The sequence below is a fragment of the Chiloscyllium plagiosum genome, chromosome 30, assembly GCF_004010195.1.
Source record: "Chiloscyllium plagiosum isolate BGI_BamShark_2017 chromosome 30, ASM401019v2, whole genome shotgun sequence".
In the NCBI taxonomy this organism is placed as follows: Eukaryota; Metazoa; Chordata; class Chondrichthyes; order Orectolobiformes; family Hemiscylliidae; genus Chiloscyllium; species Chiloscyllium plagiosum.
This window is the reverse complement of record NC_057739.1, coordinates 26804789-26831711: the sequence shown is the minus strand read 5'-3', so window position 1 is coordinate 26831711 and position 26923 is coordinate 26804789. Positions and strand designations below refer to the sequence as shown.

The 26923-nt window shown below is 40.0% G+C and overlaps 1 protein-coding gene across 2 annotated transcripts in view; it reads left to right on the top strand.

Annotated features, from left to right (window-relative positions):
- LOC122564839 (nuclear receptor subfamily 5 group A member 2-like) overlaps positions 1 to 26923 on the top strand; it is a 107163-nt gene that overhangs the window by 48731 nt on the left and 31509 nt on the right. For both annotated transcript variants that reach the window (XM_043720163.1, XM_043720164.1), the window contains exons 5-6: positions 22378 to 22497; positions 25981 to 26128. In XM_043720163.1, coding sequence (XP_043576098.1) covers positions 22378 to 22497; positions 25981 to 26128 — 268 coding nt within the window. The remainder of the gene's footprint in view (positions 1 to 22377; positions 22498 to 25980; positions 26129 to 26923) is intronic.

The window sequence follows — 26923 nt, the reverse complement described above, 5'->3', positions numbered from 1 at the left end:
TAGTAGCTCTGCCCTGAAGGACAGGATACGTAAAGTACATGTCAATTATCCTTTTGACACTAACTCACAGCCAATGCAGAGACCTAGATGAACTGTTTTAAAACAAAACAGATTGGAAACAGATTTAACTTCTTGGGATATATTGTTTCATTTAAGGGACAGTAATGCTGTCACTCTACAACTGACAAATGAGCAAACAAGTCCAACAGCGAGTGTTCACCCAATGTCATGCATTTGAGAATAACTGACTGAACTGGCCTTCAACAAGGAGACTGAACAATAGAGATTTGGAGCACGTCTGCATTTACTGGATATGCAATAACAAATTAATACTAGAATAAGAAATAGAGCAAACAACCTTAAATGCTGATGTTTCTTTGTGGGATTTGCAGTCTACACAACTACACAAAACTATAGAGTGGCTGTCTTATGCTACTATGAAAGAATAAATCAGTTTGTGTGTTTTGTATCTTATGGATTAAACATCTTTGCTTTTTGTACTGATATCGTAATTACTTCCAAGAGGTGCCAGTTAATACCAACTGTGCCAATGCAAAATGGTGGCACATAGAATGGACTAGCTATGTCTGCGCTTCAAAATTCTTCATTCAGTAAACTGAATTTGAGTGCAGTGTTTCTGGTAGACTTTGCTGTTTTTTTTCTACAATTTGCCAAATCGCCAGGAGAGTGCAAGATTTTAATGGCAAATTACATCTGATACAGATTGCATTTCCACAATCTTTTGCATTGGTTTGAAAAAAACGTTGAGGTGGAAATTAACCATGCCCCAAAAGTGATCATGTTCCCAGAATGAAACGACCAGCATTGAGACGTTCCATTAGCTATTTGTGGCTGTTTGTAGGCCTTTGAAGAGGTTCTGTAAATAGAGTTGGTTATTTTGGGCACCAAGACATGAAAGGGCAAACTTTAAAAGTTTTCAATTAATATAGCTTTTAGGTTACCATTTTTCCTGGAGTGGGGAAATTCAAAACTAGGGGGCATATTTTTAAGGTGAGAGAAAGTTTTAAAAAGGAAATGCGGGGCAACTTTTTTTTACACAGTGTCGTTTGTATGTGGAATGAACTGCCAGAGGAAGTGGTGGATGTAGCTACAGTTATATTTAAGACATTTGGATGGGTACATGAATAGGTAAGGTTTAGAGGGATATAGGCCAAACACAGACAAGTGGGACTAGTTTAGTTTGGGAACTTGGTCAGCGTGGATTAATTGGACTAAAGGATTTGTTTCTATGCTGTATGATTCTATAACTAAGTTTTGTACATTAATATAAATAACAGTCAATTCTGTAAAGTTTTTAAACTTGCTTTCAATTGAATATTTGTCTATTTTTAGCTGTTTTTGATAATGCTACACCAATTTATCACACTTTCTCAGGTTGGAGCTTATTTTTTGGAAATATTATAAGCCTCTTTTAATCAAATGCTATCTTTATTTTCTCTAATTAGCCACTTGTACCATGTTTTCAATAGAGATTTTATTCCTCAAGGGAACATGTATTTAGAATTATGAATTATTTCTTTAATGAAATGTTGGAGGCTGGTACAATTGCAACATTTAAAAGGCATGTGAATGGGTATATGAATAGGAAGGGTTTGGAGGGATATGGGCCAGGTGCTGACAGGTGGGACTAGATTGGGTTGGGGTATCTGGTTGGCATGGACGAGTTGGACCGAAGGGTCTGTTTCCGTGCTGTACATCTCTATGACTCTATAAATAAGTCAAGGGATAAATGTTAAAGCAAAAGAGGTATGTTCAGAAACACTTATTGTTGTGCAGGTTGATGGTAGATTTTACTTTTGACAATATGGCGGCACGGTGGTACAGTGGTTAGCACTGCTGCCTCTCAGCGCCAGAGACCCGGGTTCAATTCCCAGGCAACTGTCTGTGTGGAGTTTGCGTGTTCTTCCCGTGTCTGCATGGGTTTCCTCCGGGTGTTCCAGTTTCCTCCCACAGTCCAAAAGTTGCAGGTTAGGTGAATTGGCCATGCTAAATTGTTTATAGTGTTAGGTGAAGGGGTAAATGTAAGGGAATGGGTGTGGGTGGGTTGCTGTTCGGAGGGTCGGTGTGGACTTGTTGGGCTGAAGGGCCTGTTTCCACACTGTAGGGAATCTAATCTAATTTAATTTACAAATGAGTTTGAATGGAAACTTGAGAGAAAATAAATTCTCAAAACTAGTGCAAATGTGTCCAGATCATTGATTACATTCATATCTGGAGCTCTCACCCATTAACTGGACAATATTGTTTTACTTTGTCATCTTGGTAAAGGGTGAATGATTTGACTTAAAGTAATACCACCCATAACAGGAACTGAATCGGAACTGTATCAGTTTTTTTTTACTTCTCCCATGGATGACAGTATTATTGAGCCAGTGTTTGTTGCCTTTTTCTAATTGCCCTTGAGAGGGCGGTGGTGAGAAGCATCCCTGAATTGGTGTAGTCCATCCAGTACTGGGACACCCAGAATGTAGGAACAGTTGCCAAATTAGGATAATGTGTGGCTTGGAGAGGATGTTGCAAGTGGTGGATCATTTAGTGAAATAGATATATAATAGTTCCTACAATATAAAATATGTACCCCAGATGAAGAGTAGTGGTTAGTGCTGAGATTAGGAACCATTTATCAAATGCTATTTCATGCACTAACCATTGAAATATTTGAAATTAAAATTCTTGATTCTGTGCTTGTGAGAAAGATCTGACATTGCACAGACATACACACGCATATAGACACAGAGAAAATAAACATAAATATGATGGCTGGAAGGAAAGATTGTCAACATAGTTCAATGGTCCCTGTTCACAAGATCACTGAGATGGTCTTTTTGTCTTCTCAGAATGTGCTGCTCCTTAACTGTCCTTCTCCAGATAATTTGACTTGCTTGTAGAAGATTCAGGGTGGCTGGTTAACACTTACAAAGTCTCTAGCTTACTGGTTAAGAGCCACAGCTTAAAGTAACTGCTGAGGTAAGATAAACTGACTTTCTTCAAAAACAAACATTCTGTCAAACACCACCAAACTGTTGAGCTGCCTGGAGCCAATCACATAGTTGCTAGCAGGCAGAAAGCCTTTGTCTTCAATAACTGGTCACTCATCCAAAACCCAGTTAGCTACATGTATGAACAGAGCTTTGGCTGACAACAAACTCTTGGATCGAGCTACAAATTAGGCTTCCACTGCCGCTTGACCAAGTAAATGTGTAATTAGCATTTATACTGAATTGAAAATGTATTGCTGGAAAAGCGCAGCAGGCAGCATCCAAGGAGCAGGAGAATCGACGTTTCGGGCATGAGCCCTTCTTCATGAGCCCTTCTTTATGCCAATGGTACTGTCAAAGGAAAATATACACTCAATACCTGTTTTGATCTAAGTTGATTCTAAGAATTGATAAGCCAGATCCTAGAATGAAACCTGGCATACCAGATGCTTAGCTTTTTGCAATCAGCTACCATGGTAGTTAATCACTGAATATGAAGTTGCTTATGATCTTAAACATAAGAACATGAGCCCTTCCTGAAGAAGAGCTCATGCCTGAAACGTCGATTCTCCTGCTCCTTGGATGCTGCCTGACCTGCTGCGCTTTTCCAGCAACACATTTTCAGCTCTGATCTCCAGCATCTGCAGTCCTCACTTTCCCCGAGAGCATTTATACTGAGTGTCAGGTAAATTGCTTTTAAAAAGTGCATCAGTTCGTCAACAATCTCAGTTTTCAAAATAGACCTTGGCCTCATTTTGTCCACAACTAAAAATAGAGAAAACTAAAAGGCTATGTTCTTTATGCCAAAGGTACTGTCAAAGGAAAATATACACTCAATACCTGCTTTGATCCAAGTTGATTCTAAGAATTGATAAGCCAGATCCTAGAATGAAACCTGGCATACCAGATGCTTAGCTTTTTGCAATCAGCTACCATGGTAGTTAATCACTGAATATGAGGTTGCATATGATCTTAAACATAAGAACATGAGTTTATTATGCAGAGGATAAAAAAAAATCAAAGCTATATGTATAATAGGGCACATTGGATCATAATGTAAGCAGAGAAACAAAGTTTCAACTTCTTTTTCCAGCAATATCTTTCTTAAGATCCCAGTGAAGTGTCATTTTTATCTTAACTCTTTAATTAGATTAGATTCCCTACAGTGTGGAAACAGGCCCATCGGCCCAACAAGTCCACACTGACCCTCTGAAGAATAACCCACCCCCCTCTGACTAATGCACCTAACACTATGGACAATTTAGCATGGCCAATTCACCTGACTTGCACATCTTTGGAGTGTGGGAGGAAACAGGAGCACCCAGAGGAAACCCACGCAGACACGGGGAGAATGTGCAAACTCCACACACACAGTCGCCCAAGGCTGGAATCGAACCTGGGACCCTGGCGCTGTGAGAGGGCAGTGCTAACCATGCTGCCCTACTTAGTTAACTGATGGTCTAGAAACCTCTTTCCAATTCTGACGGCCTGAATTCCTTTTCAGTTTTAATGGCCTAGACCATTCCAGTTCTGACAGCTTGAAAACTTTGACACAAACTCTCTCAATTTGGAGGCTTCACAGAACTAAGCTGTCTTGCTGGTTTACTAACCTGAAACCTCATTCTGAACTGAACTCAAATTATTAGTGGCCCATTGCCTGTTTTCTTTGGATGTAATAACAGTTCAACTTTGTAAACACTTCAAGAATTTATATCATAGGCATCCTGCCAGGCATTTCACATGGAACATATGAAGAAATAGCCATCTGGATATAGAACTTGCTCAAAGATAGAAGACAGAGAATAGTGATGGAGGGTTGCTTTGCAGACTGGAGACTTGTGACCAGCAGTGTGCCACAAGGATCAGTGCTGAGTGCACTGCCCTTCATCATTTATATAAATGATTTGGATGTGGAGATAGAAAGTATGGTTAGTAAGTTTGCAGATGACACCAAAATTGGAGGTGTCGTGGACAACGAAGAAGATTACCTCAGATTACAACAGGGGACCTTGATCATTGGGCCAATGGGCTAAAACATGGCAGCTGGAGTTTAATTTAGATAAATATGAGGTGCTGTATTTTGGAAAGGCAAATCAGAGCAGGACTTATATACTTATGGTCAGTGTTGCTGAACGGAGAGACCTTGAAATGCAGCTTCATAGTTCTTTAAAAGTAGAGTCTCAGGTAGACAGGATAGTAAAGAAGGCGTTTGCTACGCTTGTCTTTATTGGTCAGTGCATTGTGTATAAGAGTTGGAAAGTCATGTTTCAGCTGGAAGGACATTGGTTAGGCCACTATTGGAATATTGTGCTCAGTTCTGGTCTCCCTGCGATAGAAAGAATATTGTGAAATTTGAAAGGGATCAGAAAAGATTTACAAGGATGTTGCCAGGATGGAGGGTTTGAGCTATAGGGAGAGGTTAAATAGGCTGGAGCTGTTTTCCCCAGAGTGGCAAAGATTGAGGAGTGACATTATAGAGGTTTATAAAATCATGAGGTGCATGGATAGGATAAATACCCAAGGTCTTTTCCCAGGATGGGGAGTCCAGAACTAGAGGGCATAGGTTAAGGGAAGAGGGGAAAGATTTAAAGAGGACAGAGGGTGGTGCATGCAGAAGTGGTGGAGACTGGTACAATTAGAATATTTAAAAGGCATCTGGATGAGTATGTGAATAGAAAGGGTTTAGAGGGATATGGGCCAAATACTGGTAAATGGGCCTAGATTATTTTAGGATATCTGGTCGGTATGGATGAGTTGGACGGAAGGGTTGGTTTCCATGCTGTACGGTTGTATGACTCTATAACTCTATGCGCGTTCTTCAAAATTATCTTTCCTTCGCTGTTCCTAATGACTTTCTGACCTCCTCGAAAGAAAACCTTCCCAGAGCTGAAACCACACATCTCTTTGACCTTTATTTTTAAATCTAAACTCCCATATGTTCTACATCTTTATCACAAGTCTAAAAGATAAATATTACAACAAGATATTGAGAGTTTAAAAATTAGGCCAAAAGGAGATCAAAGGAAAATGTGACCTTGTAAATACAAGTTCAACTTGGAACTTGTGGGAGACCACAGAACCAGAAGGAATTAACAATGGCAAAAGAGAAAGTCATTCAGTTGCTGTCTTCTGAACCTCTATGTGGACTTCGTGACCTTGATATGAATTATACTCCACAGGTTTTGCTAATTTTAGCATCCTGTTTTGTACATTTGACAATTACACTGTAGAACTAAAAATATGTTACTTCCCCAAACATAATAAGTGTATCACTTGGTGTAAGCTGCTACTTGTCACACAACAATGTACCACAGTCTTTATCTGGTGAGGAAGTGAATATTGTGAAACTGGAGTGATGCACTTCTAACTTAATTATTTTCTTCTCGTCTATAGGGGCACTTAGTCCATTTGTGGCTAAGCCACATTCAGAAATCAGCATCACCTCAAGTAGTACCTCCTCTACAAGCAGTGTCTGCAACACAACTCAATTGACCAGAGCATTATAACTTCACCAGAAACACTGGCTAGCTTTCCAACATAAGGAAAGATCTCAGCAGGACTGATGAAGAAATTGTAATGTGCTACCCCATTTCACACTTGGATATTGTGCACAGTGGTCACAAGAGCTGTAGAATGTGGAATGAGAGAGAGGTGAGCAAACCTGCAGAATAGGACCGTCACTAGGTTCAGATGCTATTGAGCAGCCACTTCCACAGCTCCAAGCTAGAGGAATAAAAGATATTTCACAATTTCTTTTCAAGCACTGTGAAATCTTTGAGACCTGAATTGATGTAATGCCTAGACACAATAATTGCTATGGCAAATTCCTGTGACTGATATAAAACATGGTATGGAGTCAGGTGAGAGGAGAAAGCTGACACATCTCAGGAGTGAAAGATATGGCTAATAATTTGTTATATTTTCTTCAGTCTATCTCTGAGACCTAAAATACACCCTGCAGACCATTTGAACATTTCTCTAAAACAACTAATTTCGTGCAAAGGAATTATTTATAATACCAAACATGCCCTTCCTTCATGTCTCATCTGTTCACTTCAAATAGGTGTATTACATCATACTATAGTATTATAAAACTATTTTTAAAAATGCATTATTTTAATACTTTATTTCAGATGCTCAGAACTTCCATGGAACAATATTGTTCTTTTGAAAAATTAACTTGTCTCTGTGTTTGGAGTATAAGCTCTGTAATATCAATTCAAAGAGACAATGAGTTTCTGTATAAGAGTAATGAGTAACCTTTGATCTCAGGAATTAATTACTTGTTCAAAATGGACAGACTGTAACATATTTGTCACAATGAAGATAGGCAGCTATTTCTATCATTTGCTATGTCCAATATTTGCACATTTTTGCTCCGAATTAAATCAGACAAATGTGTTTCCATATAGTTCTAACACTGAACATTGCTGAGCAGCATTAGGTACATGTATAGTTTGCAAAACATAGTTCAATTCCCAGAATCCTTCCAGACATCTTCATTCTGTTTTCAATGTGTTAAGATGCTGCTGCGGTCCTGGATAGTCCAGTCAAGGCCACAACAGCAGGAAAATTATAATAAGTGCTCTTTTTTCCTTTCTCTATTGAGCTCCAGTTTATATTTGTTTTTTTTTCCTGGAATATTGTTTGAACGCACTGATGAATAGGAAAAATATTTCAATTTAAGGTAGACTTAGACTCAGTGTCTTATTGATGCAGCCACAGGTGCAAAGCACAATTGAGTAATAAAAGAGGAACTGCTGCCTGCCACATATTCTGTCGTCTTTGTTGTTAGAGCGAATCCATTATCTGCAGGAATTGTGTAGATGGAATGTATGGAAAGAAGGAGGGGGACAGACAGAGAAAGCAGGTGAGAAACTATTGGTCAAAAATGGAATAAACAGATAATCAGAAAAAAAACTGTAAGCTCTTTCTTTTGAACAATACAATTTTGCAGTTTTCAATCTTTGACCTGAATCATTTTAATTGGTATTATTCAAGAGGGAAAACTTGAAATTGATGCAGGGTGTTTAAGGAATTGCATAGTTCTTCTGAATTATTCTACTATGGCTGTCAACCCTGCAACCAATATGTGGTCTAAACTATACCAACTGTTCTAATATACAAATTTCTGTTAACCAGCCGGTTACCCTGACTGGCATCTCACCTCCTCCGTTTAGAGTCATCATCCCTTTCCTGGTCAATACCAGATGCTGCCCCTTCACCCCCTTCAGCCCCAATGTCCTGGTCACCCTTAAGGACTAATTGGTGTCCCACTGTTGGCATTACAGTAATCCAATCCTCAGCTCTTTTCTGTCTCAGAATTTGGTGAGTCTGTATCCTGCGTTTAAATCACCAGTGACTGGAAATTCTGCTGAATAAAATGTGTATCTTTCAGAGTTGGGAGTTTCCTTCCGAGAGCAGAGAATTCAATCAGAGGGGGACAAGGAAGTTTTGGTTAGTAACACCGTCATGTCGTGTGATGATAATATCCCTGGAGTAATGATTCAGAGGGTAATGTTATGGGTATTTAAATTCAACTTTACCAGCTAATTAAATTTAAATTTGATTTATTTAAAACCAGAAATGGAAAGCCAGTCTCAGTAACAATAACTGTGAAACTATCATTGACAGTTGTAAAAATCTATCTGCTTCACTAATGTCCCTTAGGGATGGAAAATTGCCATCCTTACCTGGTCTGGCCTACATATACTTTTCATCTTTCTTTCATGGGATGTGGATGTCACTGGCCTGGCCAGAATTTATTGGCAATGCCTAATCACTCTTGAGTTGAGTGGCTTTCAAGGCCATTTTCGAGTCAGCCATATTACTGAGACTAAGCTTTCTATACTTTACATTGTTGTAAATCAACATGTTCAGGCATGTTATGGTACACCTTGGAACAGATGGGACTCTGGACTGATTATTCATTGGATTTAAGCTCTCCCAACAGCCTCCTTGGGATTTGAACTCAGAATCATCATTTGTCTGTGCCTAGGGATTACTAATCCCGTGACATTACCAGTATGTCACCATCTCCCTACAACTCAACTGCCCTCTGAAATAGCCCAGGACACCACTCAGTTCAAGGATGCTTAGGATAGGTTTGCTTTGACAATGAAACCTGCATCACATTTTTAAAACAGCAAAATCTATGAATAACTAAGCATTGGTGGAATATACAATGAGTGGTGAGTATCTGGTATTGACCAGGAAAGGGATGATGACTCTAAACGGAGGAGGTGAGATGCCAGTCGGGGTAACCGGCTGGTTAACAGAAATTTGTATATTGGAACAGTTGGTATAGTTTAGACCCCATATTGGTTACAGGGCTGACAGCCATAGTAGAATAATAATGGTGCAATAAATTCAAGGCTGGCCTTGCACCTCTGTGACCTGACTAGGATGGATGGTGTGACAGGGCCAGGGCCATGGGGATGAAGGTTGGTGGTCCAGCAAGCCAGGGAGTTAGGAAACTCCACAGGCCTTTGAGTTGGAGGATGAAGGGTTGGAGTGGGCATGGAAGATGGCAACCTTCGGGATGATGGCGGAATATGGCTATCTGAAATGGAAAGCATTCTGTTTCTGAGCTTTAACTTCATGATATGGGCAAAAAATTCACATCAAAAAGAAAAGAAACATAACTTTTAAAAAATAAATTTCTTTCTATTTAATCTGCTAATATTCATTTATGTTGTGCCTATGAAGACTATTAAAAGATTAAACAGTAGCAACTTGAAGTGATTAGTTTTCCCTAACAAAGCAACGTGTGGTCCTTAATAATTCTGTAGGAAGTTGATACACAGAATAATAAAATATTATAGCACAGAAGAAGACCATTCGGTCCCTGATGGATATGTCAGCTCTCTGAAAGAGTTATCTGATTAATTCTAATTCCTTCCTTCCTTACTCCCTGGGGGTGGTTGTCTCAGGTAGCTGGATAGCTGGTTTGTGATGCAGAGTAAAGCCAACAACATGGCACCATTTCCCATACCAACTGAGGTCCCTATGGAGGATTTGGATGAGGTGTGGTGATCCTTAAGTTAAACACACCACCAGTCAACTTTCAGAAAGAAAGAAAGAGAGATGCCTGGGACTGTAGCAGCTTTCACATATTTTGGGACAATTTTCAACAAATGCTTTAGATGCTGAAGAAGTAAGGAGCTGGCCAAGGTGTAGTCTTCAGCTGAAACATTGGTTTAGCCTATGTTTAGTACACCATCCCCTCTTGGTATATACTAACACCAACCACTGAGAGGTTTGGTCAACAGCTGATTGCTACTAAAAACCCCTGTGAGAGCTTATTAAATAGGCTGCAAGGTATATTAGTGGCTCATTCTTCATCTAATATCTTGCCCTAAGGGAACCAGCTTTTTGGGACTAAACATGGCATTGGAGTTAATTTAAAGAGCTATTTAAAGGTGTTCTTTACATGTCATGATTGGTGATGCTGAAGGGGCTCTTATGGCACAGTGGTAGTGTCCCTACCTCTGAGTTAGAGGTCTGGGTTCAAGTCCAACTTACCATGGCTGTTTATCACAACATGACTAAACTGGTTGATTTAAAAGTTTGAAGCTGTAAAGTTTACCTTCCAACCACAGCAGGAAACCTTCTGGGATGATTTTTCAATACCTCATCCATACTCATTTGTTCTGGGTGAGTAACTATTATGTTACTCTATCTCTGGATGTCTAAAAGGTGTCATTGGGAAGAAGAGGGTGCTTGGTGATGGGCTTCTTGTTTGGATAAGGAACTAGATAGACATGGCTGCTGCAGGAGAGAAGCTTGGAACAGTAAAGTAACCCTGCAGTTTCAGAGCATACCTCCTCACTGTCTGCTACTGAACCCCCTATTTCAGCATCCTCTCCCTTGGCCGCTCAGTATATCTGAAAGCTGCTACAGTGTGTCATCCAGCCCTCTCCAGTGAGGATGCTCCTCAAGTGCTACATCTTATCAACATTCATGCTAAACCTATAGTTTTCAGCTTAGGGCACACAGACATGTTTATATTCATCAACTAGCATGAAAATCAGAGGCAAAATCGAAACTTTGAAACAAATATTTCTTATTAACACAGGGCTAGTTCTCACCAAATAGTTAAAATAAGCTCTTCCCCTTTTAAATATGTATCCACTTCTTTTTGAAAATTATTTATGCATCTGCTTCCAGCACCTTTCAGATAGTGCACTCCAAATCATACTTGCTCAGTAAAAAATCCTGATCTTAACCCTGGCTTTTTTAACCAATTATTTTTTTTTCTCTATCCTCCTCTAGTTACTCATCTTGTTGACAATGAAAACAGTTTCTTCTATCTACTGTTATCAAAACCCCTCATGATTTGAAATGTTCTTTGTTTGCATAGTGACATGATTGAAATATATGTCGACATGGGAATGATACATCAATGCGTGCATGTTTATGTGGATGGCAGAGGAGAAGGGAGGATTTTTAGTGATTGTACTTTCTTTAAATGAAAACTAGTGACTTAATTGGAGTTAACCCCTTCAGATGCATTATCTTGAACTATAGTCTTTTCAAAGTGTAGATTTTAAGGGTTCTTTTGACACAGTGGTAGTGTCTCTGCCTCTGGATCAGAAGACCTGAGTTCAGGTTTGACCTATTCCAGAGACATGTCAGAGCATCTCTGAATGGGTTGATTAATAATATCTAAAAAAACTAGATTTCATTGTAAAGCACCAGCCAGTTTCGAAACAGTTTCTACTTTACTGTTGTTACAATATTGAATGGACTCACAAACTCTTAACATTTGCCTGTACCTGTGTTTTTGTTTTTGCTGTTGTTTACTTATTATTTACTTATCTATGCTACTTAACTCTGTGATTTGCCTGTATTGCTCACAAGACAAAGCTTTTCACTGTGCCTCGGTACACATGACAATAAATTCAATTCAATTCAATTCAAATAGCAAAGAAACCCTTAGCTTGGTTTTGAGCACCATTTCTTCATGCTGATCTATCTGGGAGCTCATTAATATTATAGCTATTTATGATTCTGATCAGCAAATTATTTTTTTGATTGATTATTTGTTGTCACATGTAATGAGATACCATGAAAAGTGTTGTTTTCCATGCTATACAGGCAGGCTGTACCTTATAAAGTGCATCAGGGGAACAGAACAGACTGCAGAGTGCAGTGTTACAGACACAGTGATGGTGCAAAGAGAAAGATGAAAATTAACATTTGAGGGGTCAGTTCAAAAGTCTAATAACAGCAGTGAAGAAGCTTTCTTGAATCTAATTGTATGTGTATACAAATGTTTATATCTTCTGCCTGAAGGAAGAGAGAATAACTGGGGTGGGTGGAGGTGGGGTTCTTTGATTATGTTGGCTGCTCTCCTGAGACAGTGGGAAGTATAGATGGAGAAAATGGATGGAAGACTGGTTTGTGTCATGGACTGGGCCACGTTCATGACTTTCTGTAGTTTCTTATGGTCTCGGGAAAAGCAGTTGTCAAACCACACTGTGATGCATCCAAATATGATGTTTTCTGTGGTGCGTCTATAAAAATTGAAAAGAGTCCTTGTGGACATTCTGAATTTACTTAGTCTCCTGAGAAGGTCAATTAGTTGTTGTGCATTCTGACAACATGGGTGGATAAGGGCAGACTATTGGTGATCGTCACTCCCTGGAACTTGACATTCTTGACCATCTCCACCTCAGCACCATTGAATCAGACAGGGGTGTGCCCACCATTCCACTTTTTGAAGTCAAAGACCAGCTCCTTCATTGATATTGATGGAGAGATTTGTTGTCTTTTCACCATGCCACTGAGCACTCAATCTCCATTTATACTCATTTGGATTTCACTGAATGATTACATTGCATACTTTCAAGTTCAGTAAATCTCAAAGGTTAAGAGACCATGAGGCAGAGAATCTTCACCACTTCTACCAGTATTAGTTGTTAGGACAGGTTCACTTCATTAACATATGGTCGGTGTATAACTGTGACAACATTAACCTCTATCTGGAGTAGCTGGGACACAAAAAGCATCTCCTGAGTAAGTCAGTCAGCCAGTTTAGCAGCTTTCACCACCAGTTAATAAGTTTGTTTTTAATTCATCCCAAATGAAGCTGATGTAAACAATGGAGTTGGAATTGTTATGGGGTCTAGACATCATTGCCCTCCACTGAACACTGGGAGCCTCCCACATTCAGGGCAGTTAGCTATCGGGAGGCCAGTGCTGAGGAACTTCACTCAGCATCATGAGTTGGATGGACATAAATCCTGCTGGCCCCCAACTCCCACATGAATCTCCACTTTGACAGATAGCAGCTGGAGCCTCACCTCCCCACCTACCCTCCCCCTCAATTCCCTACTTGTACGAGAGTGAGTGGGTCAAACAGAACATCACAGGGAAGAAATGGAAACATTGTCTGTTGAAAACAGTTTACATTAACTCTTGGTGCACTGAGTCAGTTCTTGCCCAGACAAAATGGACTCTGCAGCTGGGCCCTATTGATACAGCAGGACGGTTCTGTGAAGGTTGGCACTTCTAAAGACTAACAACTTCCTCATCTGATGAAATTTAAGACTGTCTTTCAGGAGCTGTTCTGGTTTAAAAAAACAGTTAGAGACCAGCTCCATAGGAGTTCTGATCCATTGTTTTCTGGAACATTATGAAGGAAGAAAGGGATAGGTAATATCACCTAAAGAAATGTATTCATTTAATAAATGTCATAATTCAAGTTCCTTCTGCAAAATCTGTATGTCTATAAGTTTCTATAGAATTATCAACATTTTGAAATTGTATTATTGAATCAAAAAATTTAAAATGTATTGGAGGGGGAGTTTCCATGACACAATTAAATGGCTACCATGAGACTACAAGAAGAGAATTTTAAAGTCAAGTGACAAGAACAGAAGATCTATTTTATTCTGTTTTGGTATGAACTTCAGAGACACACATTGTGTTACATGCAGGTGGTATAGGGAGAAACTTGGCAAATCCCCATGTCTGTGCAAAGCGTATATGCCACAGGAATGAAAGCTGCTTTCTTCGCCCTCTTTAATTGGATACTGTTGTCTTATCAATAAAGCAGCTCCCCTAAAACTGAGCACACACAATTCATACAGGCAGCAACCAGAGTCCCACAGCATCCTTCCCAGTTATTATCACAAAGTGGTGGGAGTTTGATGAAAATGTTGGAAAACCTGTGAAAAGGGAATTTTTCTCAGATGCCAAATGAAAAAAAATATTGTTTGCATGGCTATCACTAACACAATGTATCATTCAGTTGCTGCAGTGATAACTGTGCTGTCGAGAACAGAATAGTTATTAGCACAAGTGATAGAGACACAAAATAAACTTGCTGATGATTAAAAAAGAATTGCACTATTGGCAAAGATCAGTTTCTGTAGGGCGTTGAGGGTTAGTGACTGTTTTATATATTGGTATGAAGACAGACTATCATACTGTGTTTTTAAAGTTGCATTGTCAGTTTGGAATGAATATATCTTTCTTGTTTACAAGCGATCACCTTGGCACATGTCCCCTTAGTTTATGTTTAAGTATGAAAAAGGATTACATGTCACTTTAAACCAGACTCTAGAGTTTATTTACAAAGACAAAGAAGTGAAAAGTAAGGATGAGCCTCCCTTAGTAGTTGCCAGCATTTATGGGTGCTCTTACCAGACAACAGAAAACACCATAAAATCTTTACTTTTCAATAATGCGACTAAGAAAATGCTTCAAAATAGCAGGATTTTTAGAGTGCGATTATAAAGAAGTATTGTTAAATATTAAAATATGTGCATAGTTTGTAAATTAGATTTTTCTTTAGATTGGCACTATTAATCAATCATTTATTTAGAAACATTTTGTATCAACAAATTCATGAAAAACTTCATTTAATTGATCATTTTTTGGTTATGTAAGTGCAGACACTTTCTCTAACAGCCATTAAACTAACTATTCTGAGTTATGAGCAGCATGTCAGATCATTTCTTACCTCTGCTACAAAGGTGCAGAAGCTTTTCACCATTCTTTCAGCTGATTATTTTCCACTCCTGCTGCACCTCTAGATCTGGAGATACCATATTCCAAGCATAAGATTTGCAGAGAAGGTGAGTTGTTGCACCATATTAGAGAAGTTCCAGTGTGAGGGGTCATGTGAAAGGAGTCACTTGGACAAGAGCTGCTGCAGCTAATGAACCAGAAAATATGAAACACAATACTGTTGTTAAGCAAATGCTCTGTGTTTTGAGAAGAAACAAACCTTTGCTTGTGCATGCAGGCATTTTCTTAAAGTGACAGTTCTTAATATCAAATCTCCTGAACTAGGGCAAAATTCATTTTTTTAATAAATCAATTAAAATCATCAGAATTCAGATGCTTTGGTTTAGCAATTCAGAAACTCAACTCCCTGTTTTTACAATAGCTCCCACTATTGCATTTATTCAATGTTTGTCAATAATTACTATCTATGAATTAGGTTCGGTTGGTGGCTCATTTATTCAGTGGACTTCATGTTGACAGGCACAGGATGTGTAGATTTGGGGGGCTGAGGGAGAATATCTGGAAGAAATCCAGATGTTTGTGTTTCCCCACCTACTGTGTGGTGTTGACACCACCTTATAATTTTGTGTGTGTAATCTTGTTTTGATAGGTTTGGCACTGATGTCAGCCTGATTCACAGGCTTAGTTTCCAATTAAATAGAAAGCAGTCCAGTTTGTGCAGGCCAGGAATCCCAGTTCCTAAGGCTGAGGCTTGATCTTTTCCATTGCAGACAATTCTCTTCCCTGATTGGATGGATAGATAAGGCAGGTGTTGGTTGCAGATGTAGTCTTGAGGAGGGTTGTGCTGGGCTAATGTTTTCTCCCTTTGGCATTCCTTGAGTTTGAATTGAGAGGTTTTTGAGGCCAGGGAAATGGGCCTCAATTGTCCAACCTGCCACTATTGAGCATTGGGTCTGCTCATCCCTGTTAGGTCCTGTGAGCACCTCTGCCTCTGTGGTCACACGCTTCCCTAAGAAATTTGTTCAACAATTCTGCTGTGTAACTAATGGGGTAAAAAATGGAAGATCCTGTGAGAAAATTCACTGTGTGCCATAATGGCCAATGAAACTCACTTACCACTAACTTTCACTGCAAGTGGGAAAATCTGTCTCAGTATGTATCTAAGCTCAACTTTGAACTTTTTGTGCAAACTATTTATATGCTGAATTAAAATTAAGTTCTATAGCTTCTGTGTAACAGTGATCATGCTGGTTTGTATGCTGTCCCTCGTGAGGTGTTTAACATTTTCATTTGTGCTCTATCTTTTATGGTCAAAAAGTAGGCATGTGACCTAAGGTGGATATAATTAACCTTGGTCTATATATATCTTGTAATGTAACTGAATTTATTCCATGTTTAACCCTATGTCCAATGGTACTGGGACATTGATCATCAAACGTCTACTGTTCGGACTCGATCCATGATCTTACAAGAGGATATGCTTCTAATCTAAACAGATATCTTCCCTTCCAGCATATTCTACAGTAAGACCTTCAAAAACTTTCAAAAGTCAGTGAGGCTTCACTCACCATTTCCTATATTACACAAATCCACACCCCTTCCGAGCAATAATTATGCTTTTAGTGTCTGGCTGTAAGCAACTATTCATTAAAAGCCATTGCCGGACTTTACAAGACCCAATTAGAGCTGCCTCCCTGACCACATACTACTGATGCCTTGAAGTTTGGGGATTGGTTTGGGAGTGTGGGGTAGTGAGGTGTGTTCTCTCATCTGAGGTTCAGGAATTGGTCGGGAAGTGTGGGATAGTGAGGTGCGTTCTCTCGTCTGAAGTTCAGGGATTGGTCGGGGAGTGTGGGGTAGTGAGGTGCGTTCTTTCGTCTGAAGTTCAGGGATTGGTCGGGGAGTGTGGGGTAGTGAGGTGCGTTCTTTCGTCTGAAGTTCAGGAATTGGTCGGGGAGTGTGGGGTAGTGAGGTGCGTTCTTTCGTCTGAAGTTCAGGGATTGGTCGGGGAGTGTGTGGTAGTGAGGTGCGTTCTTTCGTCTGAAGTTCGGGGTTGGTCGGGGAGTGTGTGGTAGTGAGGTGCGTTCTTTCGTCTGAAGTTCGGGGATTGGTCGGGGAGTGTGGGGTAGTGAGGTGTGTTCTCTCGTCTGAAGTTCAGGGATTGGTCGGGGAGTGTGGGGTAGTGAGGTGTGTTCTCTCGTCTGAAGTCAGAGGCCAATAAACACATTTTGCCTGGCTTTGCAAAGTCAGATTAAAAGAGTTGATCCAAACTGGAGAAAATATACTTTTCTGAGATAATATGAAAGTAAAAATCATAACTAGCCAGTAACACTCAGTGGATCAGCCAACATCCCAAAATGTTCTCCTCGTAATTCGGGACCTTGTGATTTATGATGGTAATTTTAATCTCACCTTTAGTTTCTGTGAAGACTTGTGTGTCATAGATGTGTATTGGGAGTTTCAGTTCATACTGGAGTCAGTGAAAAAGGAAACCAGAGAATCTGTTGCTTGCACTAAGAATTTTTGTGTTGCTGCTGCAGTAGGCTGATGTTTGTGTTGACGGTAGAGGTGAATGTTTCTACACTCCTTTGACTTAGATGTTGTAACTAGAGTTTGCCAGAGCCTCACCATGGTAAATGACCACTTGTTCAAGTGCTTATCGACACTGTGAGCAATGTTCCAGGGTAAATACTACAGCAACTACAACAGCTGAACTCTTCAATCAGAGGAAGAAGAAGGATTACATTGGAGGGAGCCCTAGAAGAAAGACACAACATTTGATTAATCTGCACCTACGGGTTGCAGCGTAGACAGCCACTAACTTTGTGTTGCCTGTTCATTAGAATGGTCATGCATGAAGCTAGTATTAACTACATATTCACTGGCTTCACACACCAACAGACAGCCCAAAATCAGCCATTGCATTTCTTAAAGGAGTTGGGGAGGGATTGCATTGTGACTGAGGTTGGTTACTGTGGGAGAGGGGACCTGATCTGGGAAACAGTAAAGAATGGCACAATGAGAGAGCAGGCACCAAGACTTCCGGACAATGTGCTGGTCGGTGAGATAAAAAACAGGAGAGATATTCTATATTGACAGGAAGCCCGCCAGACTCTAGTTGAAAAGGCATTGAGAAGAAAAAGCTTTGAGAGCTCAAAACTGCAGCTGTTGGATTCAATGTCACAAGAGTTTAGTAACCTTATACCAATGGTCAAGGTCAGTGAATTAATCTTCAAATATCATATTCTACCAACTGAACCTCAGATATTCCTCAAACAATTATACCTTGATTGCCTATCCACCAACAATCACTAGAAATCAGGATATGTATCTAACGTGACCCTAGTTTTGTGTACCCACCCTGCCCCAGGCCTTGGGTGTGCCTGCATATCTGAATCACTATGGAGGAGGTTGTGTTGGCAATTATTGGGATAGCCATTGCTAAACCCGTGGTCAACAGAGAGGCTGAAATGATTGAGGATAATTGTATCACCATATCTATTCTTTTTTTCTCATTCCACTTCTCCTTCCCCTTTATCATCCACTCTCTTCTGACTGCCTATGTTTAAAAACTAACCTCTTAAATTCACTCCTCCCTTCACCACAATTTATCATGATGCCATTTTTCCTTTTAGGTACATAGGGGGTACAACCGGGCCATAGTGCAGGATCACCAAGAAGAAATAATGATAGAGAGACACTGTCACGATTTTATAGTCACAGCCACCAGCTGAGATTGACGCTGCTTGCAATTCACCACTGGGTTGTGCATCAGTGGCCTACGGCAAGGATAATGGAATTGAATTGCATTATCCTTGCCAGAGGCCACTGATGAACTCCACAACCACCTGATGAAGGAGCAGCGCTCTGAAGGCTAGTGCTTCCAATTAAACCATTGGACTATAACCTGGTGTTGTGTGATTTTTAACTTTGTACACCCCAGTCCAAGACTGGCATCTCCAAATCAGGAATTGAATTGGATTAGTTTTATTGTCACGTACTCAAATGAATACAGTAAAAAGTTTATAAGTCACCACATACAGCGCCATCTTACGTCCAAATGTACCTAGGTACAGCTTCCTCAGTTACAGGATTTATTATAGTGTAATTACAGTAATGAGCAGGCATAGTGAGGATACGTGCTTACAGGAGGAACAGTAGCACGCAAGTTCTGTTGCAGAGGACCTCCATGGGCTAAGTTACAAAGCAGGGCTAAGTTACAAAGCAAGGCTAATGAATGAAATGCTTAGCACTGTGCCAGGCTTATCAGAAAGCTAACATGTATTGGCAAGGAACATCAAGTAGGCAAACCACATTGCACAGAGCTTGAAGCCTGAACCTCTCAGAGTGGAAGTGATGGCCAACTCCATTGGCAAAACATGGACCAAACCATAATGTCATGCCTAATAGCCAAAGTCTTAGCTTTCATTGCAGGAAAAACTCCTTCCACAGAAATCTCAGTGCTACAGTGTAAACTCAGACTGAGATCATGCAGTTGCACCTTGTAGCCATGCAGACTCAGACTGCTGTCATCATGGCTGTGGATAGCAGTGTCTAAAGGAGCTTGCAAGATGTTGTAGCTGTCCTGCAATCTGTAGACCAACAGATTACTCACAGAGCTAGAGCACTGTTCAGGCAGTAGGGAGTGGCTCCCTGCAATATCAATCTCTTTTGGGATGCCATTCCTACACTCCCATTGTTCTTGCTGTTGCCTGTCAGCCAGCCTGTCCTGACTAATCTTACCCATGCCATGATATTGTAGCTGGACATCAGACTTCTCAGCACACAGCTGCTGGAGGTTGTCCTCAAAAGTTATCAGGAGTGAACTCTACTGAAATTTGTTAGCCTTTCACCAGCAGAGATTGGGGAGGACACCAGAGGAAGATATTGACAAATGAAGGCACAAGGAAAAAATGAATGCGCAAGGCTGATTTAGTTAGCGTTTGTATGGAATATAGCATAACTTACTTTAGAAATTTGGCTATTTTATAGTGGCTTTTATGCTTATATTGAGGCCAACACAATGATGTGGTGAGCACGAGAGACAGAAGGTAAAGAGTTGATGCACGGTGAATGTAAAATGTGTTAACACTCAAAATGCTTCTTCATTTACATCTATGATAAAAAGAGTAGATGGCCACCTTCTTCCCTCTCAATCATCCTCCTCCCCCATCTAGCAACTTGTCCTGCTCAGTGTGGCACTACTCATTCTTGCAGTCATGCTCCAGTCCAAGCCATAGTCTCCCAGCACACCCTTCCTGACAGAAATTAGTTTATACAGAAAACTTCTTACCACTTGTTGCACCACTCTTTATGGACCTTTGCAACTTGAAACATTAATGAAAAACACCAACCACTCATAAAATCAGACAACAGTCATAAAAAGTCATCCACCAACTGAAAAATTAATAGCTGATGATCTCTCTAAAAAGTGCCAGTGAAATATTGTCTTCCCTGCAGGTTCATAAATGTTCACCCGTGTGAGGTTAAGCTAGGTTTCGGTTGGAGCACTGAACTTCAGAACAACAGTGTTACATCAATCAGCGTTATATGCTGATCAATGTCATGACTAAGAACCAAGAACAGTGCAGCACATGAACAGGCCCTTCAGCCCACCAAGCCTGCACTGACACATGACAAATGAAAAATCTTTTGACTCTAATCTTGTGTTGGACATTTAATGTATGCTTGCATCTGTGCTTTTACCAATATCGCATCTGACACAACTCTCTCTGTAGATAAATAGGTGCTCTCTAGAATCCCTACAGTGTGGAAACAGGCCATTTGGCCCAACAAATCCACACTGACCCTCTGAAGAGTAAATCACCCAGACCTATTCCCAACTCCTATTACTCTACATTTACCCCTGTCCAGTACATTTAACCTGCACACTATGGGCAATTTAGCACTGCCAATTCACCTATTCTGCACATCGTTGGATTGTGAGAGGAAACCCACACAGACATAGGGAGCAAACTCCACACAGACAGTTGTCCAAAGCTGGAATTGAACCTGGTTCGATGGTGCTGTGAGGCAGCAGTGCTAACCACTGAGCCTGAACTCTCATCAAAAGTGTGTGCATATGCACTTCAGATAACATTTTAGTCTTCATATAGCATTCTAATGTTAAAACAGTTGGTCTACTAAACGCAATTTTACACCTAAATTATCTTAATTCACTCAATTTGAATTATCTGCTAATTCTGTTTGTTTTGGAGCTTTTCCCACCTTTTTGTCTCATTTACATTGCTCAGTTTGAGGAAGTTGATTTTTCTTCTGCAATAAACAATTTTGAATGATCAGAATGGAATATAACAAATCTCACATTGTATGTACAGCAAAGGAAAGCTACAAGTGGAGATTTCATGCTCTTGAGCTGTGTTTGTTCATGTATATTACCAGTAAAATGTATGTGGTTTTTCATGAAGGAAATTACAAGTTAAGAGTTCTGAATAGTCCAATGGTCCAATGTTGTCAAAGAATATAGTTGGTGCAGATCAATATATTACTGTATGATGTGTGCCTGAGCTTCCCACGATGTGATCATCCCAAAGCCATCTCTTATGGTTGCGTCCTTGTCTCTTTGTTATAAAGCTATCAGATGTGCACATTGTTTTAATTGAGATGAACAATCAGTGAGATGATGTGTGAGAGCTGCTGATTGTTGTTTTAAGTGTGACCCTGGCAGATGTTGCTGCGTTGATGCAATGCAATGCAGTGAAGACATTGATTGCACATGAGGCATCAGATTGAGGTACTTGGTACTCAGTCTTGTGCAGTGGCATTCTTACAGTGTTAACTCACGCGAATAAAGACATGAAGCATTATGTAGGCATTGGTAAACACCCTGGAGAGCACTGCAAATCATCATCCTGCCGTAGCACTGCAGCGACATTCTCATGAGCACTCATGGATATTGATAATCACAGACATTCCCACTTGCTACTTTTCACAGACCTTCTATTGAAAGGGGAAAAAAACCCTGCCTTCTCACATGGGCAGTCTTCAGGAGAACCTCTCTCGTTAAAATGCAGTGCCATTTTCTGTTGGTTTCTGACATTTCCAGGCATGTGTGGGATGGTAGCAAAAGATTGAGTGAAGCTTCCTGGTTTCCAGAGAGTGAAATGGTAGTCTTTTACAAGTGGTACCCAGAGAATGGAGCCCCAATGGTGCCAAGACAAAACACTCGGCATTTTATCCATTGCTGCATATGTAATGAGCTTAGAAGAATATAATTGTGCAAAACAAACTGACAGACCCTGAAATATCACCTGCTGTCTGTTTCAACACTTAGTCTCATACAAACATGATTCTGCCCTGAGAGCTGACCACATATTGAAAGATTGTGTATCTGCTGAACTTCTGACCTAACAATGCAATGCAATGTTTTGAATTGTAGGTGGATGATCAAATGAAACTACTGCAGAACTGCTGGAGTGAGTTGTTGGTACTGGACCATATCTGCAGACAGGTACACCATGGGAAGGAAAACAGTCTTCTTCTGGTGACAGGCCAAGAGGTAATGAACTTTCCAATGATTCCATGGCAGAATGATCTCTGACTCATTATTCAACAAAAAATACAACATTTGAGGGATTAAACACAGTAAATTTCAGTGTTAGTAAAAGATTACATCCACTAAACCTTTGGTGCTTTATAGCAAGGAACAATTGTTGTTTACATATCTCCTTCCATGACCTCAAGACCATAAGATCATAAGAAATAGGAATAGGGGTTGTCCATTCAGCCCATGAGCCTGCTCACACCCAATCACTCGCCCTAGCCCTCCTACCCGCCACACAATGCCCTTTATGACCAGTGAAGCATTTCTGGAGTATAGCCAATATTGTAATTTTAGCAATACTAAGTCAATTGTTGGTTTTAATTACAAAACCAAATCCAAGATATTTTCTACCCTTCTTCTGCATCTACACAAAGCTTTGTGCATGTTTTTGGCCAAGGGCATCAACAAAGGGTCCACACAGGCAATTGCAGTCCAATGGCCTTCCTTTTTTCTCGAGTTGACTTGCTGGGGCTGTACAAGTCCATTCTCAATGATTGGAATTTGGTTAGAATTCTGTTTTTGGTAAATTCAGCCATTCAGTCAATGAATGTCTTCATTTTATTAAATAATCAGTAATATAGTTAAAATACATAATCATTTAATAATAACCAATTGAAGACCATTTGATGTATTCTTGTTTGGTGAGCTTAACACTTTGAGGATGGAGCAGTATAGTTTGGTTCTTGAGCTCAGTACAGTTGAGGAAAGGATTGGGAGCAGGTTCTTTACATTGTTTCACTATCCCCAACTTAGGATGGGAAAAATATAGGTTTGGATTCTTCTTGTGGATTGAGAATCAGTGACTATGTGACTGCTGAAAATCCATGAAAACTGGATCAGATTTGGCCAGTGGTCAAAGATTTGCATGTACTTTATAAAGTTTTGACTATTCAGAACCCAAACAAACCATAGTCTCATAATTCTTTTACAAACAGACCATCTTTACTTTTTAAATTAATTTTAAATAGAGTATCACTACACTTCTATAATTTTGTTTGTTTTTTTAACATGTATGTTTATTATAGTTTATCTTGCTGTTTTAATATGAATAAAGATCATTGCATTTCAGACATGTTGACTCGTGAAAATGCTATTATCGCGACAAAATAAAACTATTTTAGCAGAAGCAAAATAGTCAAAGAATTCTTTGTAAATTTCAGATGTGTTGGACTGCATTTGTTTCTGTATCAGAGAAAAACACTGATCTACAGATAGACAAAATGTGGCCACAATTCATAGTCGGAAGCATTTGTGATAGCTTCCCAGCAAACCTCAACACACTGCAATAACTTTAAGTCCATTCTTTCCCACACAAAGGTTGGGTTTGACAATCATGTTTATTGCATTTGATTTGGGGAAACAGTTGCCACTAGGTAGACAATATAAGTTGCTGTTAATTTTAATTGAAAATATTCAGCGTTCTATTTAAAGCTCAAAATTAACAAAGGCTAGAAAGGTTAGAATTGCATTGCTAAACCTGTGAGAATGTTGTTGCTTATGATTTGTAAAAGTTTTTAATTGTTTAAAACTTCAAAACCATTAAAGTTTGAAATTCTCAAAATAAAATGGAGATCTATAAACAATCCAGATGTCCAGATGTCTGGTAATGCTAGTCTTGAGCAGGTCTGCATATGACCAACAAATGCTGTCTCTACCCCAACAACATTGCTTTTCTTTTGGTGTTTGAAAACACACAAAATGTAACTCAAGATAAATGTCCCTTGCTTTATATGCACAATCATTTTTTGGCAAAATTATTGATAGGAGAAATATAAAACTCTTAGTTAATATTTAGCAATAATTTTGACTTCGTGCAGTAACATAACATGCACAAAGTGGTGTGTTTTTCAGCTCTCTGCAGATGTAATGTTTAGAGCATGGGGAGTGCAGGAAATGTTCTCACAAATCGAGAGGCGAACTTACCAGAATATTTTCCCATCTGACCTCTTTTCCCAAGAACTCGCTGAATGCAATGCCAGCAACCTGGAAGACAATTGAGGCTGTCCAGGAGGCAATTAAGAGTTGGAATTTTACCTGTGATGTGTGGAACCGATGCAATATCAGCATTTTGTAACTAGCCAAATCCCAATAGATGGTATACAGCAGAAGTGAAGAAAGCAAATGACATACAAGTTGAAGCTTAAATAATGATAATAGCAAGCTAAAGGCCATTTGTGAACAGAGGTAAATAATTTAATTACTATCTCATTGAGAATGCTGTCAGTCAGTGCTCAGGGTGAAGAAATATGGGTAGGTACTTCATCCTCATCAGCAACACTTTCACTGCACCCACTGTGGAGACTGCCTGAACCCCTGTGTCTGGTGATTTTCCCTCCCACAGCTTTAACCTGCTGCTGTCTTTAATTAGATGGAAGACTTGGAGGCAGGATCTGAATTTGATACCTTCTGGAAAATTGAATGGGAAAAATTCAGTCAGTTTGTACTTCTTGGTTGAGTTTCTGGGAGAATTCTTCAATGTGATTGGCTGCTTACCCTGTCTGATGACATCACAGTTGCTGGAAACTCCTTCAACTTGGCAGACGTTTCTCGGTACATCTCTCTTAACCTATTAATTATTAATATCTCTCTAGAATTCAAAAAACAGAGATTTATTTCTCCTGAGTTCAGATATAGGTGTCCCTGCAAAAGTCAAGATGGAGATGCTGAATGTCATCGGGAAGCCCCAGTGTTGGGAGTGGATGGTGGAAGAGAGGAAGTGGGGTTTTGTTGAAGAGATGAGCAGAGGACACAGAGTGCTGTGACCAAGGGCCTGGGAGAGGTGTGCAGGCATTGGTGTGATCACAGTTAGAAAAGGGGTCTGGGGTGGGAGGTCCAAGCAGGTTATCCTGCTGCTGGCCTTCGACCCGCATGCCCCAACCCTCATTTTCAAAATGGAAGCCACCTCAGTGGAACCTGGGAGGTCCATACACTGGCCGATGAGTGTGAGAATGTGATGAATGATGCACCATAAAGCATAGTGCAAAGGTAATGAACAAGTTTAGAAAGATAACAGGAGAAAAACTTCCAAGGGCTCACAGAGAGAAACCCTGAATGAAATTTGCCAAAATCAACACCCATCTGATTTTTGATAAAATTCACCATAACATTATCCTTCCTCTGAGAAAAGCAGGATTTCAGGCAGCACTCTCTGGACATAGCTTTTATAAAGGAGTGTGGCACTTGATCTAATGTATGAAAATGTTCAGGTTTTCAGCTGTGCAATTCTATATTCCTATATTCCTGCAATTCCTTTTCCTGATGAAGAGCCTTTGCCTGAAACGTCGATTTGCCTGCTCCTTGGATGCTGCCTGACCTGCTGTGCTTTTCCAGCACCGCACTCTTGACTGTAATCTCCAGCATCTGCAGTCCTCACTTTCGCCTGTGCAATTCTATACACTAATGAGTACAATAAACCATAACTTCTCTTTTCTTATTCAGGTTGAGTTGTCCACAATTGCCAACCAAGCTGGAGCAACTCTCATTAACTTGGTATTGAGAGCTCAGGAACTGGCAGCTAAACTGCAGTCTTTACAGGTCGACAGAAGGGATATTGTCTGCTTTAAGTTTCTCCTCTTATTTAGTCCTGGTAAGCAACATAGTTTGATCTTATTGTTAAGCTGTGAAATGGAACAACAATATGCTTGCATGTTATCTGGTCATTTATAAGAAATCATATTCACATGAAGCCAAACTTGTTGAAAGAGAAAACATTCAGTTTGAGTTGACCATCCTTTTTGCACTGGCATGCTTTTCCTCTTCATTGAAATTAACCCAGGGCTAAATTTGAACAGGTGGAAAACTGGTGCTCTGTTGGATATTGTCAGCTACCTGCTGGGTGAAATAGGTTACGATTTCTCCCATACATTCTCTGAACTCCTCGTAGTAATGTCACTGGCCCAGTAATTCAATTATCCAGGCAAATGCTTTAGGAAAATGAATTCAAATCCCAATATTGCAGCTCATGGAAGTTAAATTGATTAAAAATATAGAAGTGAAAGCTATTCTTAGTAATGACTGACCATGAAACTTTCACTGATTGTTGTAAAATCTCATCTAGTTCGTTAACATCTTTTAGGGAGGGAAAAATTGCTATCCTTACCTGGCCTATGTAGAACATAGAACATAGAAGAATACAGCGCAGTACAGGCCCTTCAGCCCTCGATGTTGCGCCGATCCAAGCCCACCTAATCTACACTAGCCCACTATCCTCCATATGCCTATCCAATGCCCGCTTAAATGCCCATAATGAGGGAGAGTCCACCACTGCTACTGGCAGGGCATTCCATGAACTCACAACTCGCTGAGTAAAGAACCTACCCCTAACATCTGTCCTATACCAACCCCCCCTTAATTTAAAGCTATGCCCACTTGTAATAGCTGA